The sequence below is a fragment of the Ranitomeya imitator genome, chromosome 8 (assembly GCF_032444005.1).
Source record: "Ranitomeya imitator isolate aRanImi1 chromosome 8, aRanImi1.pri, whole genome shotgun sequence".
In the NCBI taxonomy this organism is placed as follows: Eukaryota; Metazoa; Chordata; class Amphibia; order Anura; family Dendrobatidae; genus Ranitomeya; species Ranitomeya imitator.
Genome location: NC_091289.1, coordinates 53,107,462 through 53,123,106, shown reverse-complemented (window position 1 = coordinate 53,123,106; position 15,645 = coordinate 53,107,462). Strand labels below are relative to the sequence as shown.

The 15,645-nt window shown below is 41.6% G+C and overlaps 2 protein-coding genes across 9 annotated transcripts in view; one reads left to right on the top strand and one right to left on the bottom strand.

Annotated features, from left to right (window-relative positions):
- ECM2 (extracellular matrix protein 2) overlaps positions 1 to 5,695 on the top strand; it is a 43,562-nt gene extending 37,867 nt beyond the window's left edge. For 7 of the 8 annotated variants that reach the window (XM_069736914.1, XM_069736912.1, XM_069736911.1 and 4 more), the window contains exons 9-10: positions 1,906 to 2,232; positions 4,024 to 5,695. In XM_069736914.1, the coding sequence (XP_069593015.1) occupies positions 1,906 to 2,232; positions 4,024 to 4,192 (496 nt within the window). In that variant the 3' untranslated portion in view covers positions 4,193 to 5,695. Of the gene's footprint in view, positions 1 to 1,905; positions 2,237 to 4,023 lie in introns of those variants that run through there. The other variant, XM_069736915.1, reaches the window with a different exon arrangement.
- Positions 1 to 15,645, bottom strand: part of CENPP (centromere protein P) — a 406,761-nt gene that overhangs the window by 118,507 nt on the left and 272,609 nt on the right. The window lies entirely within an intron of this gene.

Genomic DNA, 15,645 nt, shown 5'->3' with positions numbered 1-15,645 from the left:
ACCATGTATATATATGTGTTTCAGGACCTGTGGTGATGTCAGACCACATGTCTAATCATGTGATCGGTTCCTGGGTGTGGTTAGCTCTATATAAGATAGGCTAATGCTTTACACAGAAGATGTGTGGAGGTGAGACCCTCCTCAGTGTGTTAAGGCTCCAGGACTGAGCCTGAAGGACTGGACACTTGCTTTTCTTTTCCTGAGCCAAAGGCTATTTGCTTTCTGTTATTTTGCCATGTGGTTTATGAAGTAATAAACCCTGTGAACTTTTAAAGGAACGTGCCTCCTGAGTGTCAGCCGCCGCACCTGAGTGAGTGAAATCCCTACAGTATGTTTAAATCTAAGTGACAAAACTCGCCTGCTTCACAAACACTATAATGGTTGTTTGATGGTTATTGTACAGATTTTTGCAATTTAGGAGACATGTTTATTTTGGTCCCACTGTGAAACTCGACTTTATGATTCTTTAATTGCTTCGACAATACATCAGAGTACTCATGAATTGCAATTTATTATGATGGCATTATGCCGATGAGAAGGCAGTGATCAGCCTTCCTAAAAGTTAATAGGTCAGGCACATGGAAGGTCCTAGCGGTCATGGCAATCCATTAACACCCAAGGTTAAGTTGCAGGGGTGCTGGTGGACTGACAAGGGAGTGCTCTCCTAGCGACATTGATCTGCAATCCAGGCTTTTGTGGTGAGATGTCACATGTATAATTAGAACCAACATTCTTTATGGTACGGAATCAGCTTCTTTGACTCTACCATCAAAGTTTTACAACATTATGTGGGATAGTTTAATAGTATCAGCAAGTAAGAAGCTTGAACATATGAAAGCCGTATTGGAAAAATACAGCTTTTAGTTGTGAATTGCCAGCAGTAAACAATACTCTACAAAAATAAAAAATAATCCTGTAGTCTAGGTTTTCCCCCTGCTTTTAGTTGTCATAATTTGGAAAATAAAGAAGTGCTCAAATATAAAACAGGAGTGAACTATTATTTGGTGGTACAAGAAATTTGCAACTCACAAGGCACATTACCTTAATGAGGAGCAGAATTTTGGAAAATATTAATATCATGATTAAGGGAGCCTAGTCTCCAGAAACGCGTTGAGATTCTTACCCATATGGTTGTGCTGAAGTCTGCATCCTCCATGTTTAAAGTTTGTGAAGAAAACGCTTTTTTACGGACTCGGTGAAGCTGGACATTCCTTTCTTTTTTTGGATTTTGTACGCCTGGACACAGCGGGTCTGTGCTCCCGAGGTTTGGTTGTTGAATCACGGGTGAGCTGGTTTATGTTCCTTCTTACAAAGAATTATAAGAACCCTATTTATTACTGCAGATTGGCTGGGCTCACATCACATTTACCTCTATATTCAGTGGCTCAGTTGGGGCTTATGCCTGAATTCCCACAAAAAAGGGATTCAGATATAGGTGCTGATGGGGTCACTGACGATATAATGATGCATGGTGCATCATTTTCAGCAGAATATGCCAAGTTCTGGCGATTATGTCTGGCTGCCCACCTCAACTAGGTGTATATGCCCGAAAATGATGCAAGACAGAACACACTAACTCTGTATGCATCATTATGGTCAATGCCCCATCGGCGCATAGAGCCCAAATCTCATTTTGCTTGTGTTCAGATCGCCTATGGAGCAACTGAGCATAAGGGAAAACATTATGTGAACACAGCCCTTACAGTAGGCGCCATTCTGTCAGTATTTGAGAGCATTGCTGATAATGACATTCTCTGAAAGTTCCAATCAACTTAGTACAAATAGGTTTGTTTTTTACAAAAATGTACAATTAAGAACAGTATTTGGAACAACATAATCACAATTTTTTGCACGTTTGTTCTGCTCATTTTCTAATTGTCTTCTTTTTGTTTGTTTTTTCCAAAGGAACCTGGAGTCAATAGATCTATCCTATAACCAGTTTTACCAAGTACCATCCTATTTGCCCAAATCTTTACTGCACCTTGTACTCGTAGGAAACCAAATTGAAAGGATTCCAGGTTATGTGTTCGCACATTTAAATCCAGGGCTGGAATATCTCTACCTTTCTTTCAACAAACTCGACAATGATGGGGTAGACCCAACGTCATTTCATGGGGCATATCACTCATTAAGAGAAATATTTCTGGATTATAATGAGCTAACTACTGTGCCAGTTGGAATGGAAGATATGAAAGATCTGCACATACTGAGGCTGAACAACAATAAGATTAAGTAAGTACAAAGCCATATAAAAACTACAATTACAACGCATTCTGTAACATAGAATACAATCGTAACCACAACACTATGGGGCTGATTCATCACGCATTGTAAATGGGAAAACTCTTGTTAAAAGGCAGTACATTTTTACAATATGTAGTTGCACAAAAAATGTGTCATTTTCACGCCAGTTCCATAATATTTCTGAAAAGTTGATAGAGCTTTGTGGTAATGACATGGTCTAGTGCTAGGATTCAATACAATGTGCACTATAAAAGAAAATGTATTAATGCAGTATAATATCTGACGCTTAAGAGGTAGACTCCTCTTAAAAGGACAGTCTCAAGTTCAGACGGTAAAATTGTAAAGTGCTTATCCTTGGCAAAAATCCTCTCTATTCATTTTAACAGAGGGATTTTTAATTTTATAGTGTACAGCTCGTTGCCTAGGTTACCGACCACCATGCTGTCTCAGAGTGGCCAGTTACCTTGGCAAAGAGTGCATGGTGCAAGCAGGATCACAGCTCTGGCCAGCTGCAGACCTACTTTGCTTCTGCCATGTTGCAGAGACAGCGTTACCTCTGTAAGCCGATGGGGAGAGCTCTCAACTCAGAACAGCGGCGCAAAAAATGTTGCTGGTCCAAACAGTCAGTCTTTAGGAGTACTCTACTCTGCCCTTGGAACAGAAGGAGGCCTGGAGTGTTTTCACTGCTGAAGATACATCTTGCCAAAGACCCTTTAATGAATTTGGTACATTTTACTCCAACAGACTCTGGACCAAGACTGGCATACAGAATGTCAGCTTTCATTAATTCACACTAGACATTGTTAGGACTTGAAAAGGGAACATGGTTTTCAATTACACTATGTGTAATTTAAAAAATTTACCCCCATTTTTCTGAAAACAAAAAACAAACAAAAAGAAAAACCTGTTGCTTGGTAAAGCATGGTGCATACGTTGCAGTCTGTAGATCTGGACTGCAACAAAATTTGTATGTATTACATGCCAAACTATGGGCAGCAGGAATCAGAGCCTGGCTGCACAACTGCAAATATAGTTTGACGACCGAGCTGGGAATCATAGCCAGAGAACAGACTAGTCTGGCGCTGTCCCCGGTCAGCTTCTTCCCCAGAAATGGGAGAGACCTCTCAATCATCTGTAGCAATGCAGGGACAGTGCAGTTAATCACATGGAGCAGTACGGGAGAAGGAGGCTGGGGGGTGAGGGCACCAGACTAGTCCCGTCTTCACACTATATTTTCTCTTTCTGTAAAACACCAAAATGTTTCAGATGCAAATACATTATATAATATAAATCAAATAAAAATCAGGCAATAAAATCAATCAAATGAATTGAGAAAAAAAAATGACTCAATAAATCAATGAAATCAGATAAAAATACAAGATAAACATATAATTATGTTTCAGATAAAAAGTTATCGTGCAGTCAGGCTCTGATTCATGATGCCCGTGGTTTATGAAGCATGAATGAGCCGCCATATTCCTTTATTTAAAAAAAAAAAAAAAGGAATATACAGCAACTGTGTCTGGCATTACTTTTTCAAGCCATTTATTTGACATGTAACGGCCATGTGAACATAACATGTAAGTGCTATTTAAATGTTACTTAAAGTCAGTGAGGTCTGTCAAATACTCTTGGCGCCTGTCGTGTGTTAGGTCTGGAAATGTCATTATTTTAGTTTTAAGGTTTCTTTTTTTTTTATTTCTGTTTTTATGATTCAAATAGCTTTATATAGGAAACCAAAAAGTGTTAAAACACCTGATTTATGGTATTTTTGTGTAGGACCGTGTCTCCAAATTGCATCTGCAGTGCAGAAGATGAAGGGGACTCGAACATAGAATATCTTCACCTGGAAAATAATCACATCAATACGAGAGAAATCTCTCCCTACGCGTTCTCCTGCATTCGCTCCTATTCCAGCATTATTCTAAAACCTCAGAAGGTCAAGTAAACAGATTTTCCGTGAGGAATCCTTTACAACCTTATTTATCTCAGAGTACATAGTCTGTAAGCAGGACTGGCCTCCAAGAACACAGCAATATTCAGGAAAATACAAATGACAGATATTTGTCTTCTATTCGTAGCAATTCTAACATGACATATATTACTTTTATGTCAAATTAGTTCAACAATTCAGAATATTGTCCTCAAAGTAGTACAACAGCTTTCCTTTCCTGGACTACAGAAAGACAATCTCCAAATGTTCACATTCCAAACCTACGATTATTATATATAGGACTTTGTTATTCGTCATTGTGGGACTATAAAGGGGAAAATATCATCATATTCTGGTTCCAGTAACATTAGGGTATGTGAACACGTCAGGATTTCTGGCAGAAATTTTCCTGACAAAAACCAGACATTTCTGCCAGAAATCCGCATGCATTTTTTTTGCGTTTTTGATGCGTTTTTTGCACTTTTTTTTGCACGTTTTTCCTAAATGCATAGAATAGCGGGAAAAATGCGAAAAAAACGCTAAATTAATGAACATGCTGCTTTTTTTTTTTTACCGCGATGCGTTTTTTTCACGGAAAAAAACGCATCATGTGCACAAAAATTGCAGAATGCATTCTAAATGATACGATGCATAATGCATGCGTTTTTAATGAGTTTTTATAGCGTTTTTATCGCAAAAAAACTGCGAAAAAACCTGAACGCGTGCACATACCCATAGTCTCATAAATCTCTGTATTTATTTTTGCTATGTGCCGCATGCATCTTGAAAAACACAAATATTACAGCAACGCCACTATTGTAGCAGCTTTCTTTTTACACTTTAAAACATAATGTACAGTATTTCTTAACAATGTACAAACTTCTCAGCTCGAAAGACTTGCCATTACTTGCCAAATTAGCAATTTTAATTTTTTTCATTTTTTTTTTAATGACAGATTTTTTCAGGATTTGGGTCCTAATGAATCAGAAACATAATTTGCAAAATATTTTCAAGTACGGATTTTTCAGAAAAAGGGTGTCCCAATATTCAATTAAAATTGACAATGACATAATTTCCTATTTTGAAAACATTCATTTTACAAACACAACACAAAAAAAATTGGACCTAATTATAAAAATGATAAAATCTTAGTTGCTAGAAGCTAAAGATTAGGCGTCCCAAAAAAAGGACATTGGTAGATAATGGGTTAAGAAAATGTTTTCTTTTATTTGACTTATTTGCAAAGCGCATCATCTTCTTGCATGAGCCTAGATTGGTGGCTACACCAGCAAGACAATCTCTCCATAAAATCTTGCATATAGATCTCTTCATTCTCAACATCCAAGGGGTTTATAGCAGCCAAAGTCATACTGTGTGATGTTGGAAAACAATTGAAGCATTGTACTCCAAGAGGTATAAAATTATTGTTGTGTCTCTGTACATCTTGCAGGATCAAGTATGGAAACAGATGAGAATGTTAAAGATTAATAATAAAATATTAATTTTAATGCAATTCTTTTTTTACTCATAATTTACCCCAAAATTGCTCAACTGTATATACATTAATTATCTTCTAATTAAAGGGGTTGACTTATGAGGACAAAAACCGTCTATATGCCCTATTAGTGGTGAGGCTCACATCATGGACCCATAGCTGCCTTTAACACTGTGTGACCAATCACAATGGGGTGATAGAATCCTACCGTGAATTTTTAACAGTCAATTCTGCAACATTAAATGACCGCCAATCTGTAAATATTTACCAATCGGCAGTCATTTACAAAACCATTTTTTTAGGGCGCACATCACATTTGAAGCGACTTTGAGGAGCTTATAGGTAAGAAAATACCCAAAAGTGACACCATTCTAAACTCTGCACCCCTCAAGGTGTTCAAAACAGCATTCAAGAAGTTTATTAACCCTTCAGTTGCTTCACGAGAACTGAAGCAATGTGGAAGGAAAAAAAATAACATTTAACTTGGTTTACAAAAAAATTACTTTAGACCCAAACTTTTTTTATTTTTAGAAAGGCAGAAAGAGTAAGGGGTCCACAAAAAGTGTAGTGCAATTTCTCCTGAGTATGCTGATACCCCATGTGTGGGGGAAAACCACTGTTTGGGTGCACGGCAGGACAAAAAAACAATTCTAATTCGAACTCTAACACAACTCCAACCCTAACAATAACCCCAACCCTTAACCCAAACTGGAAAGAATGGAACTTAAAAAAAAATTATAATTTTTATCTAACTAAGGGAGTGGCAAAGGGGATTTGATTTACTTTTTTTTAATTTTGATCAGTGTTATACGTTCTATCACGGTGATCAAAAGGAAATAATAAAAAAAAAATCCTATTGTTCTCTGGTACCACCCCGGTGGGAGCACAGCGCATGCCATTTTTTTTTCCAGGAAGATAACGCGGAGGACGAAGAAGGAGGGCTGTCATGATTCCAATGGCAGGGAATCACAAAAGGACAAGCACCAACGAGCTCTAGGGTGATGGAACCTGAGCTGACCGCGACCCTAAACCTGAACACACAAATAACAATAGCCGGGGAACGTGCCTACGTTGATCCTAGACGTCTCGCACCAGCCGAAGATCTAACTTCCCCTATTAGAAGAAACACAGACCTCTCTTGCCTCCAGAGAAATACCCTACAGAAATAGCAGCCCCCCACATATAATGACGGTGAAATGAGAGGAAGGCACATACACAGTATGAAAACAGATTCAGCAAAATGAGGCCCGCTAAAACTAGATAGCAGAGGATACAAAAGTAAACTGCGCGGTCAGCAAAAAACCCTTCAAAAAACCATCCTGTAATTACTTGAACTCATGTTCCAACTCATGGAACATGAGGAGCAATTACAGCCCACTAAAGCAACCAGCAGCAAAGAGACAATTATATGCAAGCTGGACAAGACAAAAATAAAGCAAAACGTGGAACAAGAAAATCAAAACTTAGCTTGTCCTGAAGATTACTGAAGCAAGAAGCTGAGGTAACAAAACACTCTGATAACCTTGATAGCCGGCGGGGAAATGACAAGAAAGCCCGGTTAAATAGGAAACTCCCAAATCCTAATAGAACAGGTGACAGCAGAACACAAATCACCCAGTACCATCAGTAACCACCAGAGGGAGCCCAAAAACAGAACTCACAACAGAGGGCCCAGGAATGGTGTAGGTATCGGGGCGTGGCTCAGGGGACCCCATTTTTCTTTTCTCTATGTTACATCATATCAGAGGAGAGAGAAATTCATTTTAAAATCAGACTTTTTTAGTGATCGACATTACTCGGTGAATAAGGCGATCACGTTACAGGAGACCGTAAAAACCATCCCTGATCATATTCTCCAGGTTCTCTCACGTTAGTGGATACCCCAGAAATTTTCAGACGCTGGGGGGTGCTATACCCTTATTTCTCAGCTGTGTTAAAAAGCATCCTTAACTGCTGCCGTTAAATGGCATATTGGCAGTCGTTAAGGGGGTTAATAGCCTGTTTTCACAGGCAGACCGGGCTACATGTACACACTGGATAAACTGTAATACATTGTTCAGTGTACATAGTCTGCCATAAAACAAGGCAAAAAACAATGCTTTATCATCATACTGCTGAACAAAAAGTGGAATAAAACGCGATCAAAAAGACGGATATAAATAAACATGGTACCACTGAAAACGTCATCTTGTCCCACAAAAAAAACAAGCAATCATATAGCTCTATCAGAAGAAAAATAAAAAAGTTATTGCTCTCACAATAAAGAAATGCAAAAATAATTATCTTTTCCATAAAATAGTTTTTATTGTATAAAAGCGGCAAAACATAAAAACCGATATAAATGAGGTATCGCTGTAATCGTACTGACCCGAAACAGAAAACACACGAAACCTCATAACCCCCCCACCCCCCCAAAAAAAGAAGAAATTCCTGAATTGCTGGTTTTTGTTCATTCTGCCTCACAAAAATCGGGATAGAAAGCGATCAAAAAAATGTCATGTGTCCGACAATGGTACTAATAAGAACGTCAACTCATCCCGCAAACAAGACCTCACATGACTCTGTGGGCCAAAATATGGAAAAAATGATTGCTCTCAAAATGTGGTGATGCAAAAACTATTTTTTGCAATAAAAAGCGTCTTATAGGCTAGGTTCACATTGCGTTAGGGCAATCCGTTTAGCGCATATGCTAGCGGATTGCGCTAACGCAATGTCCCAAAAGGGATCGCGTTTGGCGATCCCGCTAGCGCAGATATCCGATCTGCGCTAGTGAGGGATGGACCTCGGACGCTGCAAGCAGCGTCCGCGGTCCGTCCGAAACTAACGGGACATCACTAGCGCGTGCCAAAAATGGCATGCGCTAGCAATGCACTAGAGATCCGTTAGCACATTGCCGTCAATGGGTGCGCTAACGGATCCGTTGCATGGCGTTAATTGCGACAATTTTGCCATGTAACGGAGTCCGCTAGCATTAACCCATTAACGCAATGTGAACCTAGCCTTAGTGTGTGACAGCAGCCAAACATAAAAACCCAATATAAATCTGGTATTGCTGTAATCACTTATACTACACGAGAAAGGTCGTAAAACAAAAAAAAAAGTTCTTCACCTACAGGTCTTTTTTTCATTCAGCCTCCCAAATATCGCTGTAAGGCTCGGTGCACATTTATCCTGCGCATTGCGTCAAGTGCTTACACCGGGGTTTCCATGTAAATCTCTGAAATACGTGTTTCAGATGGAACATCTGGCGGAAGATTCCCTATAGTGAGGCAAATGGAGGCACTATGGACACCATCTGGCCTGTGATCCGGCGGTGTGTCTTTTTAGGATTGCATAAAAGTGCTGTTGGACAGAGTTTTATGCATTCCGAAAGAAGGACACCGATAAACAGGCCGGCGGAGTCTAGAGTAACTCTCCTGCTTCATTATAGTGAAAAGATCCCTTGGGGTTGCATCTGAATCCCGTCACTCAGAGATTTACCATATTTTTCGGACTATTAGATGCACTTTTTTCCAAAAATTTTTTGGGGAAAACGGGGGGGGGGGGGGGGGGGTGTCTTATAGTCGGAATGTGCCGTACTTACAATTAGCGAGGTGGCAGCAGGAGTCGGGCGATTCTTCCGGTGGTCTGACGCTGCAGGGCAATGTTCTCACTCCCATCCCAGTGCAGCAGGTTCAGCAGTGCTCGGTGGTGTGGGGGAGAAATTGCACTACAAATTTTGGGGTCCATTTTTTCCTGTCACCCTTGTCAAAATAAAAAATTTTGGATCTGAAGTAAATTTTCTGGGAAAAAAAAAGTTAAATGTTCATTTTTTTTTACACATTCCAAAAATTCCTGTGAATGTGGTCTTGAGCACCTTGAGGGGTGCAGCTTTTAGAATGGTGTCACTTTTGGGTATCGTCTATCATACAGACCCCTGAAAGTGACTTCAAATGTGATGTGGTCCCTACAAAAAAAATGGTGTTGTAAAAATGAGAAATCACTGGTCAAATTTTAACCCTTTTAACTTAACAAAAAGAAAATTTGGTTCCAAATTTGTGCTGATGTAGACACGTGGGAAATGTTAGCTATTAAGTATTTTGTGTGACCATATCTCTGATTTAAGGGCATGAAAATTCAACATTGGAAAATTGCCATATTTCGGTTTTTTTTCACAGATAAACACAAGTCCTATCAAATACATTTTACCACTATCATGAAGTACTGTATGCCACGAAAAGAGTCTCAGAACTACCAGGATCCATTGAAGCATTCCAGTTATTACCTCAAAGGGATAGTGATCAGAATTGTAAAAATTGGCCTGGTCATTAACGTGCAAACCAATCTTAGGGGTAAAGGGGTTAACTTATACAATACAGAAACTGTAAACCCAGTTATTGTGTAGAAACGCTACGTGAGTTTCTTCCAACTCCAGCGACAGGACCAGTCATGTCAAAATATAATTCTTATGAATTCTTAGAATGAAAAGTACTGTAACGATTCCACCCCTCAGTGCTGAGCTGTCTGTGCAGTGATTGATAGCTCAGTTGTCCAGTCTGGTGCAGGGGCGTACTGCATTGTCTGCGTTTTGATTGACAGCTTGGCCATCCAATCTGAGATGGGGAGGTGCTGAGCTCTCCTCAGGTGCTCTGTGTTCCCATTATTGCTCAGCTATTTAACTGACCTGGCAGCCTCAGATATATGTCAGCCGTAGCTTTAGCTAAGTGTTCTTAGTATACTCTGTGCCTTGTATTTTGCTTATTGATGTATCGCTGCCTGAACTTGGACCTCGTTCTGACCATCAGTCAGTTTAACAACTTTGCTCTGATCTTCTGCCTTACTGCTATTTTGTCCTCGGACTGTTAAAGGACTACGACTTTGTCTCCTCCCTCTGTTTGTGATATACCCTCCTGACTATTGAATTTGGACTCCTCAATTATCCCATCTCATGGCATGTCATAATTACTTTGCCTTTGAACTACCTCTTTAAAGGGAACCTGTCACCCCCAAAATCGACGATGAGCTAAGTCCACCAGCATCTGGGGCTTATCTACATTCTGGAATGCTGTCGATAAGCCCCGATGTATCCTGAAAGATAAGAAAAAGATGTTAGATTATACTCACCCAGGGGCGGTCCTGCTGCGGTCTGGGTCCGATGGGTGTCGCGGTCCGGTCAGGGGCCTCCCATCTTCTTACCATGACGTCCTCTTCTTGTCTTCACACTGCCGCTCTGGCGCAGGCGTACTTTGTCTGCCCTGTTGAGGGCAGAGTAAAGTACTGCAGTGCGCAGGTGCCAGGCCTCTCTGACCTTTCCCGCCGCCTGCGCACTGCAGTACTTTGCTCTGCCATCAACAGGGCAGACAAAGTACGCCTGCGCCGGAGCCGCAGCATGAAGACAAGAATAGGATGTCATCGTAAGAAGATGGGAGGCCCCAGACCGCGACGCCTATTGGACCGCGACGCCTATTGGACCGGACCGCAGCGGGAACAACCCTGGGTGAGCATAATCTAATCTCATTTTCTCATCTTTCAGGTTACATCGGGAGCTTATCTACAGCATTCCAACCACCGTGTCTTTGTGCGACGCAGAAAAGGTGAACAGATGGACTCTACATGCCTGGTTCGCACCGTGAAGCATGGAGGAGGAGGTGTGATGGTGTGGGGGTGCTTTGCTGGTGACACTGTTGGGGATTTATTCAAAACTGAAGGCATTCTGAACCAGCATGGCTACCACAGCATCTTGCAGTGGCATGCTATTCCATCCGGTTTGCGTTTAGTTGGACCATCATTTATTTTTCAACAGGACAATGACCCCAAACACACCTCCAGGCTGTGTAAGGGCTATTTGACCAAGAAGTAGAGTGATGGGGTGCTACGCCAGATGACCTGGCCTCCACAGTCACCAGATCTGAACCCAATCGAGATGGTTTGGGGTGAGCTGGAACGCAGAGTGAAGGCAAAAGGGCCAACAAATGCAAAGCATCTCTGGGAACTCCTTCAAGATTGTTGGAAGACCATTCCCGGTGACTACCTCTTGAAGCTCATCAAGAGAATGCCAAGAGTGTGCAAACAGTCATCATAGCAAAACGTGGCTACTTTGAAGAACCTAGAATAGAAGACATATTTTCAGTTGTTTCACACTTTTTTGTTAAGTATATAATTCCACATGTGTTAATTCATAGTTTTGATGCCTTCAGTGTGAATGTACATTTTTTATAGTCATGAAAATACAGAAAAATCTTTAAATGAGAAGGTGTGTCCAAACTTTTGGTCTGTACTGTATGTATTCAGACCCTTTGATCAGACACTCATATTTAAGTCATATGCTGTCCATTTCCTTGTGATCCTCCTTGAGATGGTTCTACTCCTTCATTGCAGTCCAGCTGTGTTTAATTAAAGTGATAGGACTTGATTTGGAAAGGCGCACACCTGTCAATATAAGATCTCACAGCTCACAGTGCATAAGACCTTTGTCAAGCATAATACACAAACAATCCAACCACCATTATATACCATTTATCCCTCCCCCCTTAATTAACTAGTAACCAATGGGAGAGTTCAGTATAATCAAAAAACATATACATATGTAATTATAACTAAAAACCACAACATATGAACGGCCCACCATGTATCCTAACCTTTAGTGGGATAATACCCACCCTGATCGCTCCTTCTAATTGAATCCACCCCAAAACACAACCTAATATGCAACCCACATGTTCTATTAGTAAACAAAGATTGCACCAATCCACATGGAGCATCAGCCGTGTTCATAGCAACGGGGCGTCGGGGCGTATCCAAAAGCCCCAACCATCCAATCACCTCCCCCAGATTCTATGGGTTCGTTGCGGCTTCTTCGTCGGTGTAATTTTGTTTTTAATCCAAGTTGTATGACATTTTATTGTATTATTTTGATCGGCCCCCTGTTTATGATATCATTCCCTATGGATGGATATGTATGTAAATAGTACCCGTGTTTGGAAATATATATAGAGGGAGTAATGTATGATTGCTATTTATTAATGGCCACATTGAGCTAAATGTGCCTGTCCCCGTCAGATCGTAAATGCTAAGCAGCTTGAGGCTAGGCAAGTGCTAGCATGGGAGACTGGCTGGGAATTCTTGTTAGTCAGTCATTATATATGTATAAGCCACTATGGGGATTAATATGAGAGGAGAATTTTATTTGTTTAAAATCGTTTAGAGTCCATATCCCTCGTATTGTTGAGGAAACATCTGCTATATGTGTTCTTTTGATTGTTGTTTTCTCCCCTTTTTCTGTGTTTTCTCATTTCAGGTCCATATGGAATGGTTGAGATCCGACAGGGTTGTGACATCCTTGCATGTGGACCTGAGATGTTGAAGCGCTGTGGGGTTTTAAGATCGTTACCTTATGTGGATATCACCTTGCTCCATTATTTTGTCGGGATATGTTTTATTGCCCGATGATAGTCTGCGACAGAATGCGTCAGTGTATCAGATTTGTTCCAGCGTACCAAGGGTGCTGGAGCACCGGATTGTGACTTGCGCATTAAGAGAGTTGAGGAGGACGACGCTATGGACATGCGCATTGTGTAATGAATGCTCTGGAGACTTCATGGATATGAGCGGTGCAAGGCTGGCTGGACACATGACGTTTAAGTCACATGAGGACTCTGAGGCTGTAATTGGACTAGCGCCGTTATTGACACACCTAGTTATGATGTCAGGAAAATCTGGGGGAGGTGATTGGATGGTTGGGGCTTTTGGATACGCCCCGACGCCCCGTTGCTATGAACACGGCTGATGCTCCATGTGGATTGGTGTGATCTTTGTTTACTAATAGAACATGTGGGTTGCATATTAGGTTGTGTTTTGGGGTGGATTCAATTAGAAGGAGCGATCAGGGTGGGTATTATCCCACTAAAGGTTAGGATACATGGTGGGCCGTTCATATGTTGTGGTTTTTAGTTATAATTACATATGTATATGTTTTTTGATTATACTGAACTCTCCCATTGGTTACTAGTTAATTAAGGGGGGAGGGATAAATGGTATATAATGGTGGTTGGATTGTTTGTGTATTATGCTTGACAAAGGTCTTAAGGACCGAAACGTTGCAAGAGGTGGAATAAACAAGTGGTTCTTTTTTCACAACTGCTGTGGTGCTGTCCCTCTTTTTTACATTTGGACTTGGATTTGGATACCGGGATGGATCCCCTGGTAAGGACGTGCACCATACTATCCATAAAGATAGCACATGTTTAGGGTGCGGCTGGACTACTACTCTGTGGAGTGTAGCTCACAGTGCATGTCAGACCAAATAAGAATCATCAGGTCAAAGGAACTGGCCAAGGAGCTCAGAGACAGAATTGTGGCAAGGCACAGATCTGACCAAGGTTACAAAAGAATTTCTGCAGTATTCAAGATTCCTAAGAGCACAGTGACCTCCATAATCCTTAAATGGAAGAAGTTTGGGACCACCAGAAGTCTTCCTAGACCTGGCTGTCTAGCCACACTGAGCAATCGTGGGAGAAGAGCCTTGGTGAGAGAGGTAAAGAAGAACCCCAAGATCACTGTGGTTGAGCTCCAGAGATGCAGTAGGGAGATAGAAGAAAGTCCCCACAAAGTCAACTATCACTGCAGCCCTCCACCAGTCGGGCCTTTAAGGCAGAGTGGCCCGACAGAAGCCTCTCCTCAGTGCAATATATATGAAAGCCCGCAAAGAGTTTGCTAAAAAAAAAACACATGAAGGACTCCCAGACTATGAGAAATAAGATTGTCTAGTCTGATGAGACGAAGATAGACCTTTTTGGTGATAATTCTAAGCGGTATGTGTGGAGAAAACCAGGCACTGCCCATCAGCTGCCCAATACAATCCGAACAGTGAAACATGGTGGTGGCAGCATCATGCTATGGGGCTGTTTTTCAGCTGCAGGGACAGGACAACTGGTTGCCATTGAAGGAAACATGAATGCAGCCAAGTACAGAGATATCCTGGATGAAAACCTGTTCCAGAGTGCTCTGGACCTCAGACTTGGCCGAAGGTTCACCTTCCAACAAGACAATGACCCTAAGTACACAGATAAAATAACAAAAGAGTGGGTTCAGAACAACTCTGTGACCACTGACTGGCACAGTCAGAGCCCTGACCTTAACCCAATTGAGCCTCTCTGGAGAGACCTGAAAATGGCTGTCCACCAACGTTCACAATCCAACCTGACGGAACTGGAGAGGATCTGCAAGGACGAATGGCAGAGGATCCCCAAATCCAGGGGTGAAAAACTTGTTGCATCACTCCCAAGAATCATTCCCTAGAAGACTCATGGCTGTACTAGCTCAAAAGGGTTCGTCTACTCAATTCCTAAACCAAGTCCATGCCCTCATCATCTCCCGCCTCGACTACTGTAACCTCCTGCTCTGTGGCCTCCCCTCTAATACTCTCGCACCCCTCCAATGTATTCTAAACTCTGCTGCCCGACTAATCCACCTGCCCCCCTCCCCGCTATTCTCCGGCCTCTCCCCTCTGTCAATCCCTTCACTGGCTCCCCATTACCCAGAGACTCCAGTACAAAAGCCTAACCATGACATACAGTACAAAGCCATCCACAACCTGTCTCCTCCATACATCTGTAACCTCGTCTCCCGGTACTTTCCAGCATGCAACCTCCGATCCTCACAAGATCTCCTTCTCTATTCCCCTCATCTCCTCTTCCCACAATTGCATACAAGATTTCTCCCCCGTATCACCCCTACTCTGGAACCCTCTACCACAACACATCAGACTCTCACCTACCATCGAAACCTTCAAAAAGAACCTGAAGACCTACCTCTTCCGGCAAGCCTATAACCTGCAGTAACGACCAAAGCGCTGCATGACCAGCTCTATCCTCACCTATTGTATCCTCACCCATCCCTTGTAGATTGGGAGCCATTGCGGGCAGGGTCCTCACTCCTCATGTACCAGTTATGACTTGTATTGTTTAAGATTATTGTACCTGCTTTTATTATGTAT